The sequence below is a fragment of the Zonotrichia leucophrys genome, chromosome 20, assembly GCF_028769735.1.
Source record: "Zonotrichia leucophrys gambelii isolate GWCS_2022_RI chromosome 20, RI_Zleu_2.0, whole genome shotgun sequence".
Lineage (NCBI taxonomy): Eukaryota > Metazoa > Chordata > Aves > Passeriformes > Passerellidae > Zonotrichia > Zonotrichia leucophrys.
The window spans coordinates 14,101,743-14,127,181 of NC_088189.1; the positions used below are offsets into that span (position 1 = coordinate 14,101,743).

General features: G+C 41.6%; 1 protein-coding gene across 27 annotated transcripts in view; it reads left to right on the forward strand.

Moving 5' to 3' along the window:
- PHF20 (PHD finger protein 20) overlaps positions 1 to 22,066 on the forward strand; it is a 72,721-nt gene extending 50,655 nt beyond the window's left edge. For 24 of the 27 annotated variants that reach the window (XM_064730217.1, XM_064730238.1, XM_064730216.1 and 21 more), the window contains 6 exons: positions 1,523 to 1,719; positions 7,552 to 7,651; positions 12,649 to 12,844; positions 15,226 to 15,622; positions 17,430 to 17,613; positions 19,144 to 22,066. In XM_064730217.1, coding sequence (XP_064586287.1) covers positions 1,523 to 1,719; positions 7,552 to 7,651; positions 12,649 to 12,844; positions 15,226 to 15,622; positions 17,430 to 17,613; positions 19,144 to 19,286 — 1,217 coding nt within the window. In that variant the 3' untranslated portion in view covers positions 19,287 to 22,066. The remainder of the gene's footprint in view (positions 1 to 1,522; positions 1,720 to 7,551; positions 7,652 to 12,648; positions 12,845 to 15,225; positions 15,623 to 17,429; positions 17,614 to 19,143) is intronic. The other 3 variants (XM_064730227.1, XM_064730232.1, XM_064730228.1) reach the window with 1 other exon arrangement.
- The last annotated feature ends 3,373 nt before the right edge of the window (positions 22,067 to 25,439 follow it).

Sequence of the window (25,439 nt, forward strand, 5' to 3'; positions counted from 1 at the left end):
TGATTCTATACAAGAACGTTAAATTCTTTTTTGTACAGATACATGGTTGAGAACAGTTTGAGCTTGTTTTGGGTGTTTTTGTTTCTTTTTGTTTGAGGGTTTTTGGTTTTGTTGCTAGTTTGTTGTTGTTGTTGTTTTGCATAACTTTCATTGTTATTAGACAAAAGTAAATTTTAGCTTCATTAAATTCCCCTTTATAGGTGAAACAGGAAACGTTAAAAACTACTAAAGTGCAGATAGTGGTAATGTCTTGAAACACGTTTTTGCAATCTGAGCAGTTGTGTTTCTGGAGTATATCAACTGTATGACATACAGTTCAGTAGCTTGGCCATCAGTTGCTCAGACTTCTTTTGATCAGTTGATAGATATTGAAAGTAGTGAAAAATACCAGAAATTATTTTATTTCATCCTTTTAAAATAGTTTTGTTACTTTTTGCATCTGCAGAATTTGTGCCTAGATAAACAAGATCTGGTGTAAAAAATGGTGATGTGGAAGTGCAGTGTGCCCATCCCGTCACTTCCGCTGTACTTTAGGAAAGAGTGTCCTAGTTCAGAGGTGGAACAGAACTTTTAAACATGAAAATAAACTATAGTGTTGGGTTCTCACCCTTTGACAACAGATGCTTCCCCAAAAAATACAGTTTATGCCACAGACCTGTAGTTCTGTTTTTGCGTTCTGTGAGCTAAATGATGGAGGTAGTTATACTCACGGTAGGTGAGACCCCGCCATTGTACTTAAGACTACAATTTTTACCTTCCATTCTCCTCTAACTCATTAAATTATTTTCAGATAATTAAAATACTTCATCTTCTTCCTCTGACCCTCACATTCTATCCCCAGGGAAGACGCAGTTGTTGATTTAATATTATTGAGGTATGATTCTCAATTCAGCATGCTGTTCAGTTAAAATTCTTGGCAGTTTTATTCAATCTAGGATGCACTAATGCTTCAGCTAAGTAGTGTGGGTGCATTCTGGAAGAACACCTTGTGCAGTACACTGCCTGTGAGTTTATAAATGCATCCTAAACAGAAGATTAAATAAAAATCATTTCTGAAGCAGGATTAAATTCTGTGTTGGACCCAGTATTTCTGTCATGGAAACATCACTTCGTGAGATTAAATGGTTCATAAAACAGAGCCCTCTTGCCACTTTTTGAGAGCTCTACACTAGAAGTGCCAAGTCACAATTCTGCACCAATTGCAGCAGCTAGCTAGCTAGCATGAGTCCTATTTGAATGTACAAGCCTGGTTTTGTTGTTTATAGTTTTTCCTGAAGAGACTTTGTGCCTTGGTTTGAGATGCTGTATGCTGACAATACAGTTTTAATGACAAAAGCTGTTAAGATGGATATTTTGAGAGAGCCATCAATGAGACTATAAAACTTCATTATGTAGTAACCTTCAATAAACTGGTAAAATTGTGGTATTCCTTAAATTGCACTGTGAACTCATGCATTTTTTGGAATGTATATTTGCATACTTGGGATGAGATTTTGAGGGACCTTTTTTTATAATTACTCAGGATTTTATGTAAATACTTCTTGTACAGAGGATGACACCCTGAGTGAGTCATCTATGGATAGCTTGCCATGGAGTGACGATGACTGCAGTCAGGATGTTGATGTAACCACCAACCCTGATGAAGAAGTTGAAGAGAGTGATTTTGAGATTGTTCGGTGTGTTTGCGAAGTAAGAGAAGAAAATGACTTCATGATTCAGGTATGAAATGGAAGGTAAATGCACATTTTAGTGAATGCAGTGGAAGGTGTCAGTAGAGAAACTTTTGTACCTGAAATAATAAACTATTGTTGTCTTCCAAAAATATAGCATTTTTTGAGGTAATCTGTAAGGGTGACTGCTCCGATAGTTAACTTCTGCTTCATAGTACAGTTTAGGATTTTTAATTGAAAGAAAGAGGTAACTTCACTCCAAGTCAAAAATGGTTGGTTTGTTATTTGAGAATTTTGCTAAACATAGAAGACTTTCTTGATTCTGAGAACGCATATTTGAAATCAGTGATTTTTTTTTTTTTTTTGGGCTCCCTCTAATTTAGAGGTTGTTCAGAACATTGTCATGACATAGTACTGTACTTCCCATTCCTCTGCCCTGGTAAGAAGCTTAACTTACACATACAATTCTCCAGACAGGCTGGCAAAAAAAAAAAAAGAAAAAAATTGAGAGTTTTGCTTTAAAGCAGAACTGCATTTGTCATTAGTCCATTCTGCAGTAGTCTGCAAATTCAGAGTTCCTAACCTGCCTAAGACCATCCGTCCATTCCACATGTATCTGCTCTTTTTAAATCAGCTTCACTGAAAACTTGTAGAGGCTTCTGTTGTCTCTCCTGCTTAAAGCTGTTGATAAAAACCTCCTTGGAAGTTACTTGCCTATTTACTTTGAGATGTTTGTAAATTATCAGAAAATGATGTTCCTATGAATTTCAAGAGGTGAAGTCAAGAAATCAATTAAATTTCTTCATAATTTTTTGCTCTAAATCATTTTCTTTGAGTTTCCATGCTGTTTCATGGAACCTTGCTGTGGAAGGTATGATGCTTTTTCTCTTAGTGGTGAGTTCACTTCACACAACTTAGTTTTAGTGTTAGATCCTGACAATGCAGGGCATAAAGTAATTTATGGATGAGTAAGGAAGGGTGGAGTGATGGGCAGTGGTCAGGTGTAAGTAAATAGCACCAGACTGTACATGAAGGAAAAGGAGTCTGACAGTGGTGACCAAAGGGGGGTAGATACCCTCTGAGGAGATAGCTTACAGAAAATCACAAAGAAATAGCCTGGGAGTATAACTGGCAGAAGTTCAATACTAGGTTAGGATTGCAGGATGTAGGGAGCTGTCAACTTGCTCTGGATGCAGCCTATGGATGCCTTTCCTTTAGAGTTTCGTGGGCTGTTTCTAAGATTACCTTGCTAGCTTGAACTAGTTTGGGTGGGCTTTTTTAGCATATTGCAAACTTTTAAACATTTGAATTAATTTGTGAAAGAACTGGTCTCTGGAAGAGAGATGCAGTTGAGCAGTATTGTGAGTATCTGCATTCTTGGTGGGGATTGAGGTAATAGGAAATATGCTGGCACCTGGGATGCCTGCTTGGGTTTGCTGCGTGCCCGTCTTAATAGCGGAATGAGGAGCCGGGGCAGTTTCTTCATGGATCTGCAGGAGGTTCATTGCTCCCAATATACATGTATCCCCTCCTCTCTTACAAGAGGGAGAATGCTAAGCGTTGTCTTTCAGCTGTGTTCATGGCCATGAATGTGCCCAATATAGAAATAATGCAGGAAAATGTTAATTTTAAACATATCAGCACCTTGTCCATGAAAGACTGGGGAACATTAAAGTGTAATGAAACTCATACACAGTTAAAATGGGAGTTCCTTTAGGTATTTAAACTAATAATTTGCCCTCACATTCAAAAGATTTTATAAAAAGTTTTCTTTGACCTGTACTTGCCTTAAATGAATTGTCTTGAGCAATTTGTGCATTAAGGATGTCATTTATTGCACTGGGATGCAGAAATCTGGGTTTGCATTTATAGAAGTATCTACTTCAGTTAGTAGAAATTAGATCTGGAAAAAGAAGTACAGAAAAATAGTGTGTTGTTGGTTAGTGCTGTTTTGTTCCAGTCTCTACAGGGAGGTTACTAGACTTCATTTATGGAGCTGGTGTAAAGCAGCAGTGTAGCATTGCCCTGTGTTCCTTCTGGAGGCACAGCAGTCCGATTTTCTGGTGAGACCCAAGAAATCCAGACAGACTGTTATTGCCTCATCTTTTTAGTTTTTATATCGAAACACTGATGAATTTGTGTATGATGCAGAAAATTCTGGGGCTGGATTTGATGGCCTCAGAGGTGATGGATGTAAACAGACTTGAGATAGTTTTGTTCTGGAAGGTGAAAAGCTGCTTTAAATGCACATCTTTTGGGTTTATTTATTTTGTGGCTTGAATTTCAATTTAAATATTTTTTGCACAATGCTGTATGTTTTTTCTCTTCTAAATCTTCTGCTTGGAATGCTTTGAAACTCCCTACTACCACCTGGGCAGGGAGTAGTTTCCCAGTAGCATGTGCCGGAGCAGTAACCTGTAGCCTAGCAGCCGCCATGTGCAGTAGAACCTGCAAGTTAAAGAATGCACCTGTACCCTGAAGGGGTGAATATTTAAATATCAGTTGAGTGAAATTTTAAAAAGTTGGGATGTTTGTGCTGGTTTGAAAGTAAACCAGCAGGATAAATGAACCCCACAGAAATACGTGAGAGAGATTTCAGGTCAGAGTTACAGTGTCATTAGGAAGATTACAGTAAATGCAACAATACACAAAAACTGGCTTAAAGTCAGACTGCAGCCTGGTGTTCTGTTGGGCAGGGTGGTGGTCTCAGTCCTATCAAATAGTGACAGTAGTCCTGCGAAATGATGGTTGAAGTTGAGAGCAATGGTCCTCTGGGAGGTCTTGTCCTCCTGTGGAAGTTCAGGTCCTCCTCTGGATCTGCCCAGTAGTCATGGTGTCCTAAATTCCTAAAGCACCCAGATAAATTATGGTCAGATATGGGCAGGATGCTCAATACCTTCCCCAGGGCAGGGAATTTCACAATGGAATGATGCAATCCTATGAGTTATAGGATGTTTTGGGGATCCTTGATGGCCTAGGTCCTTACAGCTGCCCATTGGGGCATTAAGGCCTGATGGCAGAGATGACCCCCCTTAGGCTGGATGTAGTTATCACAGTTAAGTCAGTTTGTGAAGACAAGAGAACTACCCTGATGTACCTGGTTTGGGGGTGGTTGGCCTCTTTATCTAACCCTTGCAGCCTGCTGGCTGGTGTGCACTGGGCAGCTCTTGCAAACAACCCATCATTAGCAATTCATCAAGAATAGTGTAGATGGGAGTGGAGTGCATAGTTTGGTTACAATCGCACTTGCAACATAGGACAGATGCTTTGCTAGAGTTCAGGGCAAAATTGCCTGGAAAAACACTGAGTGCAGCGCTGTACAATATGGCATGATCCATAGGATGCAGGTGTAACTAGATCCAGGAGCTCCCTTCCTATTTTTAGCACAGTCTGTTTCTCTTAATCTGTTTTCTTTGTTTTAGAGCAACTTTTTCTGGCTCTAATTTGTGAAAGGAGGATTATGTCTGCCTTTTTTGAAAATATCTCCCAACTGCATTAGGGCTATTTACCGATTTTGGAAGGCAAAATATTGTTGGTTCCGTCCTTCAGAAACCTGTTTCTCTCTAATCTTTTACACTCTCCAATCCCAGAGCTCCCATCTCCTCCACACCTAGACCACTCATTTAATGCAGTGAAGTATTCAAAGTCTGGTTGTCCTTTTCTGTCCCTCCTAGCTTGAGGAAGGGCAGGAGATAAGATAATAAGGAAATAATTAAAGTGATGCTGAGCGCAGATGAAATGTTTAGCACGTTCGCATCTTTGTAGGTCAATGAAGAGCAATGTGAAATTCCTTGCAGTTGCTGTTAGAGTTTGGTTTAGCTCATACTGCAGTCCTCTGCATTCCCAACATTTCTGTTTTTGGTTTATGCTCTGAGAAATAAGGGGTATATAATCTCTTGTCTCACTGCCTGGGAAAATAGTAACTTTCAACTGACATCACAGTTTCCAATCAAAATAGACTTAATATTCTTATGTGGGGTTTTGTTCCATGTTTCAGTGGTCTGTAGTCTACAATCACAATTTTGTCACATTAAAATACTGATGGGGAGAAAATGACAAACAAAACGTGAATAGTTTTTTCCCTGCTCTAGAACAGCATGGCTTTAAGAACAGTGACTGCATTTTAAATGGTGTAACTGTGCTAAAGAGATCCAAATTATATTCAGTCGTTGCCGGTATGATTGTCCTGCCTTGGAAAGATGTTGGATGCTCCTAAAGCTGGTGCAACTGATCTGCACTGTAGGTTTGTGTTAGTAGAGCTACCCTTGAAGTGGATAAAATGTTGGAGGGACAAGAATCATTAAAGCATAATATTGCCTACTCCTGAAATAAACAGGGCAGGAGACTTTTTCTCCTTTTAATGCCTTTATTAAGAGTGATCAGCTCAAGGTCGGGAGGCTCGACGGGTCCGCCATCGCAGCTCCCAGGGGGACTCGGAGGAGGAGGAATGTGCAGCTTTGTCCCCTGGGGGCAGAGCTGGGGGTCCCGGCCCCACGATGTTACCCAGCTTTTGACTTTTCCAGGCTCGGGGCTTGGTTCCAGCTGAGCTCTTTGCTCAGGGCGAGGGGCAACAAAGGTTTTCAGCATCTTTGCACGTTCTGTTCCTCACGTTCAGACATCACTCTAATCTCTTAATTCTGTATTGGCTCCTTTTTTTGGGGGTCTTTGCGGTAAGTTTGGTGGAGTTGCTTCCCATGGTATGCTGGTCTCAAGCCTATTTTGCTTTCTCTCCCATGTCCCCCCCTCTCACAGTCTGGGAAGAAGAATAGCTTAGCCTTAGGTAGGGCCATACCAATACAAAAGGAGCAATTAACAAGAACGACTGGTGATACAATAACAAACAGGTAGAACTTCACCTTGGCAGCAGCTGGTTTTACTGGTTCTGCAACCCTTTTGTTCCCCAAAAAAATTGGCAGATTTTTTATTTATAACACTCCTGTGTGACTTAAAAATCTCTGGGATTTGATAACTAAATGTGGATTACTGTTTGAGGTTGTCAGGAAAAGTAATCCACAAACATGAGAGGTTTATGTCCAAAAGGGAGACAGAGGAGCCCTTTTACTTTATTCAAATAAAGGGAGAGGCCATGGGGCATTCCCCTGGGGTCCCTCAAATTTCTGGAGGACAATTTTTTGACACTGGCCTTTTTATCCCAATTTCCCAGCCGCATTTCCCTTCTCTCTTTCCCCTGTGGCTGAGGCACTTTAGAGGTACAGACTTGCCGGAATGCCTCATACCAAAGATTGCCCTCTAATGTATAGCTCCTCCTTTTTAATTTTTAGTTCTTAGGGAATTTAGGGGTTTCCCCATTGTGTCTTTCATCTTTCAAGATCCAATTTCATTTATCAGTAAACCTACCGTTTGTTTCTAAAGGCAAATACCTTTTTCCATTCATCAATCAGTGGAATCCTTCCTGTTGTTGCTCTTATCTCTCAGTGCTGGTTTTATCTACTAGCAGACCCACAGTTTGTTTGTAAAGACAAACCTGTCATTCCTCTCAAGGGGAAAGCTTTTGAATTCAGAAAAATTGATCTGTTTTGGTGAAGAAAGCTTGATTGCTCTGTTGGCTATCTGGTTATGAGCACATGCATCTCATGAATGATTTTCATTTCCAAAGGGAGTATTTTTGTACCTTTCAGAATCTCTGCTTGTACTTTTTAATTGTTGTTCTCCAGAAACACACATGAAAATTGTGGAGGGCTCACATTTTATTATAGTCTGTTTCTGTAATGTATTTGTTTGTAAGTGGAAGGTGGGGTGTGTATATTAGTAGACCTTTTTGTCTTAAAATATGTAGATCCTGTGCTTCTTAATTGACATAATGGTATTGAGCTCCTCTAGCCTTCATTTCTATTCTTGTGCACTTCTTGTCTTTGAACAGTGTGAAGAGTGTCTGTGCTGGCAGCATGGAGTCTGTATGGGCTTACTGGAAGATAATATACCTGAGAAATATACCTGCTATATTTGCCAAGATCCTCCAGGTACAGAAAATTAAGGTTACAGACCCTTTTTATATATGTAGTAAATCTACTAATTCATCTATATCTAATCTGTATCTGTATCTATCTCTCTGAAAAACTATGCCATTTTTCTCCTCACCTGTGTCTGTGACTGTAGGCAAGTTTCAGTTTCAGGAAATTTAATTTATGTGAATGTCCATGAGTCAATACTATGAAATTACAAAAGGACAGGAATGGAAAAGACTGTTTTCACTGTGATGACCATCTGGCACATATCTGCTATAATAAGGATTGTACTGTCTGACTGTGGCAAAGGAGTGTAGAAAACAGGAAGCTCAAGCAAAGACTCCCCATGGGTACATCTTGGATATGGCTGCAGCTCTCCCCCAACAAATCAGGCTGATGCATTCTTTTAAATAAGTCAGCAGAAGGCTTCTGGCTCTCCTCAGCAGTGGCTCTTGTCATTGACTGCATTACCTGCTGTTCTGGTGTGATGCTGGCCCAATGCAGCCACCCACAGAAGCCACTTGCTCACCCTCTCCTGCTTCAGCTGGGCAGGAGAGAAAAATTTAACAAGGAGTTCAGGAGTTGAGACCAGGAGAAAACACTCCAAGGGCAAAACAGGCTTCACTTAGAGATAAAAGGTGAGTTTATTACCAACAGAATCAGAGGAGGATAATGAGAAGTAAAATGAGCCCTTAAAACACCTTTTCTTCCCCCAGCCCCTCCCTCCTTCCCACCAACAGTGCAGGGAAACAGCTTGTGGGAGTTTGGTCAGTTCATCACTCAAGGTTTTCTTCTCCTGCTCCGGCAAGGAAGTTGCTGCTGTGTGACACCGTGGGGTCCCTCCCACAGGAGAGAGTTCTCTGTGAACTTCTCCAGCGTGGCTTGCCAATCTCAGGAGCAGCAGTGTGCCCAAAACTGCTGCAACGTGAGCCCCTCCCACGGGCACACAGTCCTCCCAAAGCTGCTGCAGCCTGGGTCACTCGTCCACGGGCTGCAGTCCTCCAAGGACAGGCTGCTCCAGCCTGGAAGCAGGGGCCCTCTCTGTCCACCAGGTCTCCCAGTGGATCACAGCCCCTCCAGGCATCCACCCGCTCGAGTGTGAGCATCTCCCCCAGGGGCTGCGGCTGCGTCTCTGCATCCCCTGGGAATCCCCGTGGGCTGCGGGGGCACAGCGGCTTCACCGTGGTCCTCAGCACAGCCTGCAGAGGAACCTTGGCTCTGGCACCTGCAGCACCTCCTCCCCTCCTTCTCACTGACCTTGGCGTCACCATGCTATGTCCCTCACACGTTCTCACCTCTTCCTCTTCTGGGACTGAAAGAAAAAACTGCACTTTTCTCAGGTCGGCTGTCTGTCTCTGCCCTGAGGTGCGTGGGATGGTTCTGAGGCAGCTCACACTTTCGAAGAATGAGCCTGGACTCTTAGTTTTTTCGGTCTTCAGGTTGTTTATTATTTCTTATCTACAAAACTTTCTTTCTGCCCAGCCGAGATCTGCTCAGCAAGGCAGCCACAGGCACTCTCCCTGCCCCCGAGGCGGTGTTGTCCTTTTATACTACAAACTACGTATGACATATTTACACTTAATTCCCAATACCATCACCTATGTTAGACAGCACACTTCTACTCTAAACCAATCCCTAAGTGCCAACATCACTGCAGAAAATGGAGAACAAGAAGAAGAAAGAAGGACTAGACATTGCCTGATTCCTCCATCTTGTCCACATAGCCCCTATACCAAAAAATCCTAAAACCTACGTTTTCACCCTGTGAACACCTTGTTTTTACACCATTCAAACCTGTGTGGCTTTCACATCCCCATGCCAAGCTGGCAGTTCATTAGAAGGATCAAAATCAAGCCTCCAGGTGTTCTGGGCAGAATGCCAGGGTCTCCAAGCCCCCCGACGGGGACCTTGGCAACTCTGGACATCTGGAGGGATGTGCTGAATTCCCACACACCTTGGTTTTGATTTTCTTCTTAAATCTATTATCACAGAGGCATTACCAACCTCTCAAATTAGGCCAGCTTTGGCCAGCAACATGTCCATCTTCAGAGCCACCAAGGATTGGCTCTGCCAGACATGGGGGAAGCTTCCAGCAGCTTCTCACAGAATCCCCCTCTGTGGCCACCGAGCCCGCCCCCCTCCCCCCACTACCACAACCAGGCTGTGCAAAACCAACACACCTGCATAACCTATATATTGGAATTTACCTGAGGTAACACAGTCAGAGTTGATTAAGCAATATGTTCTCTCCTCCTTAGCAGATACTTTAAAATGTCTTAGTGTTGGAAAATCCCAACTCTGCAGAGACAGGGCAACTGAAAGGCAATTTAAAGATTGGATTCCATTATCAGTCTCGTAGACGGACAACCTGTAAAACTCAATGCCATTCCATCAGAAGCCAGCCTGTTTCCTGGTTACAATATCTTATAAATGTTTTTCAGCCTATTCGCTTTTGCCGCACAATGGTGCTCATACTTCTGACACCAATCACCTATTACTTTACCTCATGTGGTCTTCCTACAATGCATCTTTCACAGTTCTAATTTTCAAGAATATGAGGTCTTTTTACAAGCCATCTTTTGAAACTTGTTTCTAGTTCAATCTCTCTCTCAATAATGTCATCTCTATTCCATGGCCTTCCTGAGTCAGCACATGTTATCTCAGAGTTTGCATACAGATGTACAAGACTGTGAGCTTTCAGTCAGGTTTTGAGAATCCTTTACAAATCTACTTCTCACATCTTAGTCCATCTTACGCAGCAGATAAAATTACATTAAGCAAATATTTTCTGACTTTCTACTGTATTTATTACAAAGACTTGCCAAAAGTGAAAAGGATGAGGTTTGGACTTGAGGCCATGGTTATAAATGGCAAGAAAAGTGATTTCTTTTCACCTGATTAAAAGACTTTTTTGATTTATGAACATATTTGGATTGTGATCCAAGGTTTTTTTGGCTGTTGAAAGCTACTAACTCTTTCGTACTTCAACTCACAGATTTGTGTAGTATGTTTACTGCTGTTGCTTGTACTCTCAGCAATGAAGACATGCTACACCTAAATTTTAAACTTTTACTACAGAGACAGCAGTGTATTTAAGGTCTCTTTAGAATACCTTGCTTCTAGAATTTTAAAGATATTTTGCTTTATGGCAGTTGAAGGTAGTTTTAAAGGGACTTAAATGCACTTGCAGACTGAAGTTGTGTCATCACACTTGAATGAGTGTTTCTGTGCAGAAGGTGATTACAGCTTCATTTGTTGAATTCATCATTAACTATTAATTTCAAGATTCTGAAGTTTACATTGGAGGGGACTTAATTTTTACCTTTTAGCTCTGTCTTAATTTTACTGCTGTTGTGAAAAAGGAAAACATGTCCAACTTTCTGACTGCAAAGATGGCTTTTCAGTGACTGTTTTTGGCTTGAAGTGAGCTGATAAGATGTATGAATCTACAAAGAAGTGGCTTTTAAAACTGAACATGGCAATTCAGCAGACTCTTACTTAGGAGCTTTCCCCAGCCTATACTGCTGGGACTTGTAACAGCACCACTCATTCTATTAGAAGTAAAAAGGAAATTTAGTGTAATTTTGTCTAAAAACTGTACTAACTGCTGTTTTACTCAGATCTTTTTGAATCGGGTAGGATTTTTAAGAGATTTGTTAACATTTACCCTTGCTTAAGCGTGATCAAGATGATTATGTAGCACAATTGCTTCTGGGCATAGTCTGGTGTCTCCTCTTCAGGTTATATACTTCAAAAGGGAGCACTTTTTGTCTCAGGGTGCACATCACCTCCGTTGTTCAGGTGACCATGAAGTTCTCAAAGTCACTGTTTTACTCTTGTGGACTGAACTGTACTTTCTGTCTCAGATGTCAGCTTCTCTAATGTAGAAATTAATGAGGGAGGGCCAATGCAGGTGGCCAGGAGTGTCTCCAATGTCGTTCTGACCATACCAAAAATTCTGCTTGCCTTCCTGCTTGATACAGTGTATCTGCCTGGAGGGTTGAGCTGATGCACCTTTCAAAATTCTTTTTCACCCTGTCATGATTTCTGATGCCACCTAATACCCATTCTGTGTAGTTCTAGCCTCGGTCTCACTCTGCTGCCTAGTAACTCCCCTTTTCTTTTTTTTTAGCTTCTCCTCTAATCAACATTAACCTGCTTATATTGGAGACCTTTTTGCAATTATGGTTCCCAGTCTGTGTTCCAGTTTTATCTCTGGTTTTGTGGGCTTGCTGCCTGGGCTGTACATAGGCAGTGACTGATGGGGTTCTCTGGGTGCTGAGCTGTCCGCTGAGAATATCTGTAGTAAATGTACATGTTACAGGATGTGGAGGAGCTTTTGTTAGGTATTTAATGTGAAGGGTTTTTGTGTGTGTTTGCGATTTAGTAAGCACCTTTCCTGGTAATACCATTTGTTTAGCAGTTTAAGTTACTTCTGTTGATACATCTTTCACATTCAGCACTGTTTCATTTCAGCTGTTGCTGATATTCAATATCAAGAGATAACATTGATATCTCTTAAGATAGAATTATCATTATTAATAGCTTGACTCAGGCAAGTTTTCTCTTGGAACCTTAGCCTTGATTCCTTCAAAATCTACTTTTGCACAACTGTACTAGTACATGTTGATGTTAAAAACAAGATCACTGAGAAGCTGATTGCCTTTTTCTGCATTTTACTGTCTGCAGAGAGCTGCAGTCAGACTGTAACTTCTGTCATAACCATGCTTAAACTAGACAGTGTGATACTCTGCTAAAAATACACCTTTCTCAGCCTCATCTGTAACTGTCTGTTGTGGATGTCCTGTGGTGGAAGTTGGTGTCAGAATGTGTTTACAGTTGGGCAGAGGTTTTTGGCTTCCTACTTTACAAGTTCTTAATTTCTTCATTGGTCTGCTTTTACAGGTTCTATTGATAAGATCAAATAAGCTGTTGCAGTACCTAGAGATAATCAGGATTACTACCAGCACTGTCAACTTTTCATTTTAACTCACTCATTACTGTCACTTCAGGTCAGAGGTCCAGCTTAAAGTACTGGTATGAAAAGGAGTGGTTAAGTAATGGTCACATGCATGGCTTAGCGTTTTTGGAAGAAAATTACTCCCACCAGAATGCCAAGAAGATAGTGGCCACTCACCAGCTGCTTGGTGATGTACAGCGAGTGATCGAAGTCCTGCACGGGCTGCAGCTGAAGATGAGCATTTTACAGTAAGCAGCTTTTACGTATCAGCCGGCATGTTCTCATCGGGAATCAGACTGCAAGTGTAAAAATAGCCAGAAATTCAGACTTGCATTTGTGCTGTGTGGATTTAAAACAGTTTGAATTGCTGATGTGATCTTGGGAAAGGATTTGGCTATTTGAAAACTGTTTAAGTGGGATGAGTGTAAATGGACAATGTGTATAGAAAGGGTTAAACTAATAAACCTAATGGCAGTTTTTCCCAAATCACCCAAATGGATTTTAAGTAAGAACAGGATAGACTTATAACCCATGACTTCATTTTTGCAGCACTTGCTTTCTCCATTCCAGGAAATCTGGTCATAGCCTCTCCCAAAGGAATCAGATATTTTTGTTTGGTACAGTGTCTTGTTTTGATTCAGTGGGAGAGTGGTCACACTCTCAGCAACCTGCAGTACTTCATTTCTGAAAGGTTATTTCAGCTATATCTACAGAAAATAGCAATTATTTACATAAAATATTTTTTTTGTATCAATTCAACTCTTTTGTGTATTTTCCTATTTAAAGTCAACCTTGGGTTCTGATGACTGAAAAAAAAATTAACTCAAATCTAGCAGTTTTACATTTATTGAATTCCGTAATTGTAATTTATTAGTTGATAATTTGCAAACAAAGTGATTTTGGCATTTTTTAGACCTTTCCCCTAAATCTGTGGTAATGCAGGAGGTTCACTGACATGGAATAATGCTTAAAAGCAAGAGAGGAGCCATTTTAACATAAGGGTTTGCTTTTCCATTGTGGGATCCTTTTATTTAGGTCTGTAAGTAATCTCTTTCCTTTTTGGAGACTGAAACAAATACTTTAAGGCTACTCCTTGGGCCTTTTTTAAAGAGCAACATTTGAGTTTCAGGTGAGATTTACATAGTACCGAGGTAAGGAGCACTGGGTGTATATGTGATGGTTGCTGCAGGTTTTGTTCCTTTTCTCTCCCATGCTGAAGTCAGTATGATGGCCTGGATTAATTAAAGGTGAGGTGCAGTCCTGTTTGGATCATCTGGTTAGAAGCTTCAGCTGATGTTTTCTTTATCATGATAAAAATTAGAAGGGATTTGAATAATTGCTGAATTTGAATAATTATTATATTTTTGATGCAGATCAGCAATAGATAGATGATTTCATAGGTGCCTGAAATTATTAGGAATTGCTCGGGGTTTCAGGGAGGTGGCAAAGGACACAAGGTGACCCCGGCAGTGCCGTGGGAGGGTGGACCTTCAGCAGGCAGCAGTTAAAAGGTTATTCAAGTATTAGCATTTGAATTTTCATCCTTTGGTAACTGGTGCATCATTTTTCAGACAAATTTTCTGTCTTTTGTAAAATTATCCCTTGCTCTGGTTTGAGCAAAGAACAGTTTCTTTAGGTGTTGCAGATGAGTGGAGCTTGAGCAGAAAGCTTTGGTAAATGAACACCTGGCTTTCACTTTTCGGGGCATGCCTTCAGGATGGTTCACCAGGGAGCTCTATCCTTGCTGTGCCAGCACTGAAGTCAAAGATGCTTCTATGAAATAGTCTGAGCACATCCTTGGCAGCTGTACTCGCTCTGGTTTCCTCTGAGAGACACTGAAGAAACTGAGCTGCTGCGGGATGGATTAGAAAGCAGTTACTACCAAAGTCAGCTGGTCATGTTTTGTTCAATGGTTTGGTGAACAGCTAGAAAAGCTGGATCACTGAATAGAATGAGTCTGTCCACCTCTGCAAGGAAGCAGAGAGGAAGGCTTGAGGGCAGCCCCCCCATCTGTGCAGCCCAATGCAGCAGGGGCTTTAGAGGCAGGATTTGCTCTGCTGTGTTCCTGCAGCCTGTGGCAGATGAGCTGCCAGCCCTTCCAATATAGCAGAGTGTGGTGCTTTGCTCTCCCTTTGCTGCTGTTTTGATGCTTTACACAAGGAGGAACATGGGTTACAATGCTCACTCAGAATCTTTTGTTTGTTATATTTGCAATAATCTGATACCTATAGTTGTCCCTTCTGCTGAAATAAATAACGTATTAGTCAATTTGAAGACAATTAAAATAAGAATTTTTCTAAGAACAGATGAAGGGAACTCTGGCCACTCTGAGATGCCACTACAGTTGCAGTGTTGGTGTACCATACCTTTACTAAAAATATCCTTGTTAAAATTAATTTCTGCTGCTAATAAATTGCAAATATTGAAGCAAAATGTTCCATGAAGGGCCAGCATTGGTGAGAAGTTGTATGTGTATATTTGCAGCTTATTCTTCAAGTTTTTTCTTAATCCAAACCTTGTTTTTTTTTTTTCCATAATTATTCTTATTTAACTTCTTTATGCAAGAAGATAGTTTGCTTAGTCACTTTGGCATTTAAATTGGATGGTTTACTTTTTTATGTTTGAACAGAAATAAAGAACACCCTGACTTAAAGCTTTGGTGTCATCCATGGAAGCACATCACGGTGGATGAAAAAATCCATACAAAACACATCATTCACTTTGAGGAAAATTGCAAAGAGGAGACAGCAAGTTATAGAACTTGGAATGGGACAGTTGAGAAACCCTCAACAATTCCTTCTGTGGAGGAATCTTACATTACGAGTGAACACTGTTACCAGAAGCCTCGGGCCTACTACCCTGCCATAGAGCAGAGGTTGGTTGTGGAAACCAGAGGTTCAGCCATTGATGATGGAGTAAACAGAATAAGGGAAAATGGGGATGATACCTTCTCAGAGAGGTTTGGATGGAATCTGGACCAAGAAATATGCAAGATGGAAAATGAATCTAAACACAATTACTCTAAGGTATTTTTATTAAAATAGCCTTCTCTAGCAAAGAGCATGTGTTTTCCTGGCAACCTGCAAACCTCAGCCTTTTAAAATACTTTTTGGTCTGTTTGTGTTTATTTTTTTTTAATTAGACTGTTAAATATAAGTTGCCACTAACAACTAAAATGATAAATGTGATCAACTCCTTCATTTTATATTATAATTTAAAACTCTAGGTTGACTTCTGGACCTCAAGTTGTTAGAAGAGCATGGACCATGTATTATGGTCCACTGGTAGCTCATTGCTGCTTACTTTTGTGTACTTTTAAATGAAACATAAACACTAGCAGAGAGAGAAGAGGCCAAGTGTGTATGATATTACCAAATACACTGATAGGCCAGCTTCTAACTGTGTCCATCTTTTTTCCATGTTCTTTCTAATAGCTAAATTAATTTTTTGGGTTCTTCAGGCAGCATTTCAAGATTGAAAAAAAAAGGTATCAGCCTGAAGTGTTGTTTTTTTTTTTTTTAAGACTGATCACCATGGAATAGTCCTGTTTCTTCTTACTACTGTAGCCCTTCAGGTTTAGCTTTCAATGCTTGGTTCTCATTGTCATCTCTGTCAGCCTAGTAGAGGCCTTTCTGCTCTCCAGTGCAAAAAATTTGATTCTGTTAGTACCAATTCCTATGAAATGTGGGATGAGAAATATTGAAAACCCTCTGTGAAATGAGTGAAGCCCCTCTGCTCTGGAGGCAGGCTAGGGGAGCTGCGGGTGTTCACCTAGAGAAGGATCCAGGGAGACCTGAGAGCCCTTTCCAGTGCCTAAAGGGCTCCTGGAGGACTGGGCTTGGGACAAGGGATGGAGGGACAGGACAAGAGGGAATGGCCTTAAGATGGAGTCTAGATTTTAGATGGGATATTAGGAAGAAATTCTTCCCTGTGAAGGTGGTGAGCCCCTGGCACAGGTTGTCCAGAGAAGCTGTGGCTGCCCCTGGATCCCTGGAAGTGTCCAAGGCCAGGTTGGATGGGGCTTGGAGCAACTTGAGGTAGTGGAAGGTTTTGGAACCTCTTCCCACCCAAACTACGGTACAATTTTATGATTCCATTAAATACTGAGCTCCCTTTTTTTAGATTAAAAGCTAGGATAGCTCTTATTTCATCCATATGTAAGTTGTAATTTGCAACTTTCAACTTCTTTGTCAGTCTGTTGAGATTGTGTTTTGTTTCCTAGAAAAGGAAATATTTTAGTTCTTCAGTCTTAAAGAGCCTTTTTCTAAAGGATCATATTTCAGCAGAAAGATGAGAAAAGTAGGGGAGTAGAATGAGCACTGCTGATGTTGTAGTCAAGTTTTGTAAGGAGTGGTAATGCTTGTTTGGAGATGGTTCAGCAAAAGTTTTAGTAGGATTTTGATTAGATTCCTTAAGGGAAAAATCCCTTTTCACTCCTGAATTGTTTGCTCTTTTGTTGATTTAGTTGATTACTATAAGGTGTATTGTATTGTCAGGTTCTAGGAACAGCTTCAGCATTCCCTGAGATGCATAGATTAAGTGCAGGATCTTCCAGATGAACAGTGGCAGGGAGATAACTCCACATGTGTATGTTACCTTCAGAAAACCAGATGTTTGTAAAGTACAAATAGTTTTCAGCAAAATACCCATAAATATGTTTATATTTAGATCTTCTTGCCCAAACCAGGTTAGTGTCTGTTTGTGGTCTGTGTCTCTATCACTCACTGGCCTCTGATGAGTTCGGCAATTACAGGGGACTGGGAGGACTCAAACAGTTTGGCTCCCCAATTCTCTTTCACTGTAACAGATATTTAATGTGTGTATTTCTGCTAGGTGAGAGAGTCTGTCTCTAAGAAAGTCTCTCCAGAGGAAGCTATTGAAATGAAATTGCTGGAAAAAGACAAAGAAGGAGTAGTGAACTCACAGCTGCAGTGGCAGCTCAATCTTTTAGCTCACGTGGAATCTTTGCAAGATGAAGTCATACACAGAATGGATTTCATTGAGAAGGAGCTAGATGGTAAGTAGTGTTATTCTAGTTTAAAAAACAATTTTGTTTACCTGACCTACCTGTTCAAAACATGTTAACCAGAATTTTACTTCTTCAGACCTACAAAGAGAATAATGTTCCATTATCACATTTTCTAAATAGAAAATAGACAGACTGCTGATGTGGGGGGTGGATTTTAAAACTAAGACCAGAATTTCACAGAAGTTCTAGTTAGGACATCTCTAAATAGTTGTATCAGATATTATACTGGGACATCTTTGTGTCTTTTTGGGTTTAGTTTTTTGTCCATTTCCAAAACTCTTCTGTGTGTCTGCATTTCTCTGTTCTTTGGGGACTTGCTGGCAGTGTTAGCCTGTTCTGAGTAGCCTCTTCAGCTCTTATCCTTTCCTGTCTCTTCCAAATTCTTCATCTAAATATATTTTAAGGTTTTCATAGCAATGGAAAACTTATAAATCCTTTGTGTTGCATTGAATGATTTGGGATAGTTCTTTACATTGTTAAGTCTGACCATTGGTTGTGTAGTGGTTATAACAGAAGCTTTACTTGCAGGGGAATCCAACTTCTGCCCAAGTAAGAGCCCTGTCTTTCTAAGTAAGGTACTGAAAAGTTGGACAGCTGAGGGGCTATTTTGGGTAAAGAAGATCAGTCAGGGCTGTGCTGCCTAAAAAGCTCTGGTTCCAAAAAGTTGGACTTTTTGTACCTGCTGCTGAGCAGAGGTCTGTGCAGTGTGTTGCTGCTTTGAGCAGGAACTTTCTTACTCCAAGGTGGGATGTGTCAGTACCGAGTGATGCTGCTGGTTCTGCAGCAGGTGCTGCCCATAGGTGAAATGTTCCTGTTGGTCTGGCTGGTGGCAAGGCTGCTCTTGATAGAGGTGTTTATTCTGTCTTAAAGGTTTCAGTCTCCATCTGCAGTGCTATCAACATCCCCAGAGCTCATCATAGTCTAACCCTGACCACCTTTCTTGTGAGCGTGTTACATTATGTGTCACTTGACTTCTGCTGGGGGGGTGGGGGGGGTTTCTTGTTTCCCGCAGAGAAGCTTTTTAGAGCAGAAGTTTATTTTCTTTATGGAGCACTCTGCTGCTTTGTGCTTTTGATCTTCATCCCCATTTTGTGTTACCCACTTCTGTCTTGGTCAGTTGTGTTCTGTATTGATGACAGATCTCTTTCGTTCTGACAGTCCCATTTTTGATGGTGTAAACTCCCTGTACCGCAGTTTCTTTGCCTGAAATTGACACAGATCAGAAGAAGTTTAGCATGAGGTTTCACAATGTCTGGTCCAGAGTTTTCCTTTCCTGCTTTTTCTTAGGAACAGCAGCTTCTCCCTCCATCTCCATGTGAATTATTTGGTAATGTATCAAAAGTTACTGTCAGAGATTGGTGTGAGGTGTGCAGTTCTATGATTTCTCAAATAACTGTTAAAAATATTGCCCACTGCCTTCTCAAGAGCTACAAAATATTTAAAGAATTCTTGTTTTGTGACTTAAGATGAGCTGTTTGCTGAGCACTGCAGTAGTGATGGATTTTGTTTTCTTTGCAGTTCTGGAGAGTTGGCTGGATTACACAGGAGAGCTGCAACCCCCAGAACCACTGGCTCGACTGCCCCAGCTCAAACACTGCATAAAGCAGCTGATAACAGACTTGGGCAAAGTGCAGCAGATCGCGCTGTGCTGCTCCACGTGAGCCTGCAGAGCTCTGGCTGGGACTGCAGAGCTGCAGTATCTGATGGGAGCACATCTGAATCTGTAAATTAAACTAGCATGATGCTTGCATGGGATGCAGATTGACTTCAAGGACTTGTCAAGAAGTGTTGTTCAAAGAAGAGCAAAAAGGTTATTTCAGGTCTATTAGACAATTATAATGCTGTGGAAAAGGTCATACTCTTGTCTCCTGTTGCCTGTTGGTTGATAAGTTAGACTAAAATTTTCACTCCCTACAAGTTGTTCATCAAAATGGTAGACTTCTTCATCATTAAATTGACTAAAAATTGTGCCACTGAAAAATAGAGTTCTAAGAGCCAAAAAAGTTTGGTTGACAGCGGTTGTAAATAACTTTGTGTAGTTTAAGTGACTCATGTCATGTTTTATTTCTTCTGGTTTATGCATACTAGCACTCAGTATTTAATCATTAGGAGATGTTATAACAGTTTCAGACTTAGTAAGTGTGAATGTCCAGCTCTTGACTATAAGTGTTATGTGGAGGTTTTCAAGTAACAGTGGCCTGACCCACACTTCTGTTACAGTAAATAATGTAGCAGGAGGTCACAGGTGGATTGCACTTGTTTTCCATATTTATCCTCACTGTCACATGACCTGGTACTGCCCATGAAGGTGGTGTTTGTGTGTATTCTTGAGCTCTTCAATCTGGCCATCCTGTGCCTCCTGCAGCACTTGGTGGGGGATCCCCTCGTTGCAGTAGTGTGGAATGCAGCCAGGAAAGGACTGGAGCCACGCTCTGAGTTCAGACCCAGCATGGTCTGTCATGGATGTGATATATTTTCTACCCATTTGTTAATAATTGCCATTCCGGTTATATTTGGAAATCTAGATTTTTTTTTTCAATACTATGGATGTGTTCATTGTAAAGACTTGCTATGAATGTGTGGTTTTGGGAATCAGTTTTTGTGTAAATAAAGCCTCGAGATCTATGCATGAGGTGCTGTCCTTGCAGACAGTGAATGGGTTATTATCTTAAATACTCTGTGTTCACAAAGTTCCTTTTTATACCTTAAGTTCTAATTTTCAGTTTGTATTTACTTTGTGATGTAGGTGACAAGGCTGCTGATGTTCAGTCAAGTTATACAGAACCTTTGGAACGTTGTGAGCATTTGAGAGGTTCAGAGTCTTTCAGCTGCAGATCACCACTCCTGAAATAATGGCTGTAACTTCAGTTTTCCTTCACAGACATTGCTGAGTTCAGTTCCCCATGGAACACAGTGAGCTGGTTTTGCAGTGAGAGGGTGTCCTTAAAAAGCTGGATTTGTTGCCCTTATTTTATTGTGTGCAGTGGTACTACCAAAGGGTAACATTCAAACAGAATTGTAATGGAAAGGCCCATACCTGTACAAATTACTAATTTGGAATATATATCTGTAATCTTTTTATTCTGCAAAGAATAATGAAAACTTGAAATATCCAGTATTATTGTAGGAGCTACAGTCTCTACATGGTGAATATTTTATTTCCTTCAGAAAACAAAATAATTAGGCTGCTCTAGGTAGTAACTAAGACTTTTATGCCAAGATTCAGTTCAGGCAATAATTTGTCTCACAGTTTTATAGTACTGTGTCGGTATATAGTGAATACAACGTACATACAGCAGAAAAACAAACTTTCTTTTCTGTAACACAATTGGAATAAAGCGTACATTGTATTTTAAGGATCATTTGGCTCTCTGAAGATGAGACCAGTGCTTATACCTTGGCTCATTCCTGTCAGGTACTTGGGCTCATGTAGCTCAGAGCAGCATCAGAGGAGCCTCGCAGGCAGCTTTTCAGGTGATGTTCAGGTGAAATAGGCCATGAAAGGCGTTCCCTGGGTACAGCTGGGAAAGGGACACGCTGTGTGGGAACAGCCTGGCTGTGCTCCCAGTCTGAGGGCATTCAAGCACTGAGCTGGCTTCTTGCTCCAAAGGGGGATTTCTTCTCAAGCAATGGCTTTTGTGTGCTCATTGTGTATTTTCACTTGTCAGTTTATTTTTGCTCAGGGCAGTATTGGAGGTTTGGAAGAAAAAGCATTTCCCATGGGTAGATCAAGTTGCAGACCCTGGAGACTTGCATCCCTTCAGTAGTGCTGGGGAAGCCCTTGCAGATAAAGACTGAAAATATTTATTTAAAATAGAGTAGTACTTCTCGTATTCAGGGAAGATTCTTCATTGTGCTCTGCCTGGATTCATTTCTGTCCCTTTTTTTTGCAAGTTTCCTCATTGTTATTTTTAGTCTGGACCAGCTGTTCAGACTGACAGGTCACTTTTTTGTTTCTTTAAATCACTGGTAAGTGAATGCAGCGTGGAGCCTTGATGAACTGAGCAAACATTGCACTGTGGGTACACACGTGTTTGTTGATGCACTATTAGAACCAAGGGGCTGTACATAGAATTTTGTTTTGGAGCAATATTTGCAAAACTTGAAAACTTCTGTATCTTGGTGTTTGGAATAAATAAAAAAATAGGTTTTTGTTGTTTAAATTCTTAGTAAAGTCTTTGTTTCAATTAATGATAACTCAAATAATTTGGATTTTTTTCCTTCGCATTGCTTTGAAATGCAAGTACTGTAGTTTGTCAGGTATATATGTCTCTTAACTGTTGCTAAAGTCTGGAGATAACTATTTTCCAGAACTATGTTATATAAATATCCTTAATAGTGTATTGGATATTGTTTAATGAGGAGCTCATACATTTTGTTCCCAAATCCTAATATATGTAGTATATTAGTACCAATATATGTAATATATTAGTACCTAGTATGTGTGATCTAACCCTAATTTTTGTTCTGTTTGGATGAGCAGCCTGTCAGGGGAGCAGCTCAGAGGATGCACAGCATTAGCGACAGTGTGAAGCAAGGAGCTGTGGATGCAGTTAACAATCCATATAGAGAAAATGCACGGGAAGAGGAGGAAGCTGGGGAGGGCTGGAGAAGCAGTGCCCTTGGCCCAGGGTGCCTGAAGGCAGGGGCAGGCATTGATGTAGTTTCAGCTTCCATCTCTTCCCTCTCAGTTTCTCCAGTGGGAGCAAAGCAGATCTATTCCCTTGTCATACCAAATTTTGCTTTCTAACTTCATTCTCAAAAAAAAAAAAAAATTAAAAGGATTCTTATGAAACTGGATTTTAAGGCTGGAGGGTGCATCACTGCTGGAGCATGGTGTGTGAAGCCTGGAGAGACTTGAGCCACTGACAGCAGATCTCAGTGTGTCTCACTGCACTGTGTCATCGTGCAGCTCTTTGATGATCATTTAAATGTCAAAATCGGGTTTAAAGTTGTGGTCTGGATTTGAAATAATTCAATGGGATGTGTGGTGTGGCTTGTCATGTTTTCATGTGCCCTCTGATTTACCTGCGTGATTGGAAGGTTTCTGTAGTTGCAAACGCAGAGGAGGCAGCTGTCAGTCAACAGTGGGACTTCATGTGGGTAGAGTCACCATATTCTCGCTGTTATTTGACCAAAACATCATCTGTTGACCATTGTCCAGCCCATGGGTCCTGTTGGTGCCCATTCTGATGGCCAGTGCACCATCCATGCTGTTGCTGTCTGCTGTTCCATGCACCTGTGGGAGTGCTTGTGCGTGGTCCTTGCTCTGATTTCCCAGTGGGGTTCTGGTGCACTGCAGGCCATTGCAGTTGTTCAGCGCTGTTTCACAGCTTTGTGCTGACCCTGCTGGTTGCACAGCAGTTCTTGTGAAGGTTAAAACCTGTGTACAGCCCTGGTCTGGGTAATACCTGCTGCGAGTAACCCCAAACAACGTCCTGTTGAAACAGTTCAACAGTAAATATCACTTTTTTTCCCTTTTACAACATAGAAGTAGACAGAAAACACTGAGAACAAACCAGCAAAACTGATTCATCCTGTCCTGCTGTGGAGTTTTCCTGCTGGTGGTGCTGGTGTGCTGTTGGGGTGTTTGAAAGGAGAGGCTGGAAGGGGCCATGGAGCGTTGCAGTGCTCCATACCCAATTCTGGGGGCTGCATGGACTTGGGAGTGGATGCTGTGTGTACCTTCAGGGCTCCCAGACGGGTGACTTGGGGAGTAAGTCATGGAGCTTGATACAGACCTGACAAAGGACACCAGGGAAGCACCAGCTCCTCAACAGGTGGTTTCTGTGCCCTTGGGTTGAGGGTTGGGTGGATGCTGCTCTGAGTCCAGGCTCTAGGCACAGCCATGTCCTTTGCACAGAGGCTCGGAGCTGATGACACTTTGCCTGCTTTGCAGCTCCTTGAAATCCCTTTGGTCCCAGCAAATGCTGCTGCAGGGAAAGATGCTGAGCTCCAACTACCAAGACTCATCGAAGGCTGACTGGGTGGTGAGATTTTCACCTTCTCATCCCTCCCTCTCTCCTTTTCTTTTTCTCTTTTCCTTTATACATATCCTTGGGTGATATTTTTGTAGTTTTACGTTGTTGGAAATGATGTAACTTTTACAATTTTTGAAGTAACTTTAGTCATGTGTTTGTTTGCCTTTGCCAAAGGGGAAGGGAGGGGTTGGGTGGTGGTGTGGAATTGAGGTTTCTCTTCAAAAGACTCTTCTCACTGAGGGTTTGAATTTCACTCAGTGAGGCCTGACAGGCTTCACATCAACAACAATCAACATCTACAGGTTGGGAGTAGCAAGAAGATACAGAGAAGATAAACAGATATTAACAAATATGCCCTCGTTAGGCTGGAGTCATCTGATCTGGAAAAAGATTGATAAGAGAACCAAAGAATGAGGACTAAATTAGCATCAAAGGTGAAGAGATCCAATAGGAGATCAAGTGCTGAGATTTTTATGATGTAGAACCCAATGAATGAGAATTTATTTGGGTTTTAAATGTATAAATATGTGAAAAGTCTAGCAAAGAACTAGGTGAGCTGGAATGATTTCTACTGCACATCCTGTCTGGAATAAAGTAGTGCCTGATTCTCTAACTCTTGAAAGATGGTACTCGAGAGTTTCTTCTATTCCTGCAGTTAGAATGACAATTTTGCAATGCTTTCATATTGTTATATTACTATAGATAATAATCAAAAAGGTACATACCTGCTTTCCTTTGCAGCCAAATTGTTCAAAAATAAACCTTGTGTACATGTATTTATACACATTGAGCATTTCAGTATTGTTTCACTCTAATCCACCCCAGGGATCTATTAACAAGAATCTGGGTTACTCCCATCTCCTGGGACAAGTTTTTAACACTTGTCACTCCAGAGGGAGCGGTGACACGGCTCTTGTGGGTCTGTGCTGCCCACGGTGTGGCTGATCTGGCCTAGGTGGCCATGAGTCACAACTGCAAGGTAGCCTGAGCGCTGTGAGGTCCTGGGCACTTGCAACACCACTGGGCAAAACCTGCTGTGTCTTCACAGCTGCCCACGCTGGAGTGGCTGGGACAGCTGGTGGGTCCTCCCCTGCCCTAGCACTTGTGGTCTTGCTGGGGCTTGTTCTGTCACTTCAGAGCCTTCAGTGTCCGTGTCCTGCACTGCCTGGGAGAGCAGCCCCAGGGGCAGAGCACTGCTGCTCTTGGGAGCTGTTGGCCCCACCCTGTGCTTCAGCTGTCTGTTAAAATCTGCTTCGCCCGTGGTGTTCAGAGGCTGCAGCATTCAGCCCTAACAGGCAGGGAATGGGCCTGGCAGTGCCCAGGAAAGACATTGCCCAGCATGACTGGCATGTGCCCAGGACAAGGAGATTTTCAGGATAGGAAAGTTAGAGGGCTCAGAGGCTGCTGGCAAGGGAGGAGGATTTGAAAAGCCTTTACAACCACATCTGTCCCATTTTACCTGGCTCCAGGTTACAAATGGCAGAGCAGCAGGCTCTTGACTGTGGTCTTTCGTGTAAATACATCCAACAACCTGGGTGCAGATTGGTGATGGAGGGAGGAACCCAAGAGCCACGTTGGTTCACACGACATGGGTCAATAGCAAATATAAACCATGCGAGACTCCTCTGGGTTACCTTGGGTTCCCAAGCGTGACAACAGCGGGACCAAGCCTGGGACAAACCCCAGCCTGTTCTGTGCTGAGGCCACCTGGGCTGGAGGCTGGGGCTGAGCAGGTCTGTAAAGCTCTGGGTGGAGAAGAAAACAAGACAATTATGGTAGGTTTCAAGTTTGAGCTCATCAGACAGGAAAATGAGGAAAGGATGTCCAAGCAGG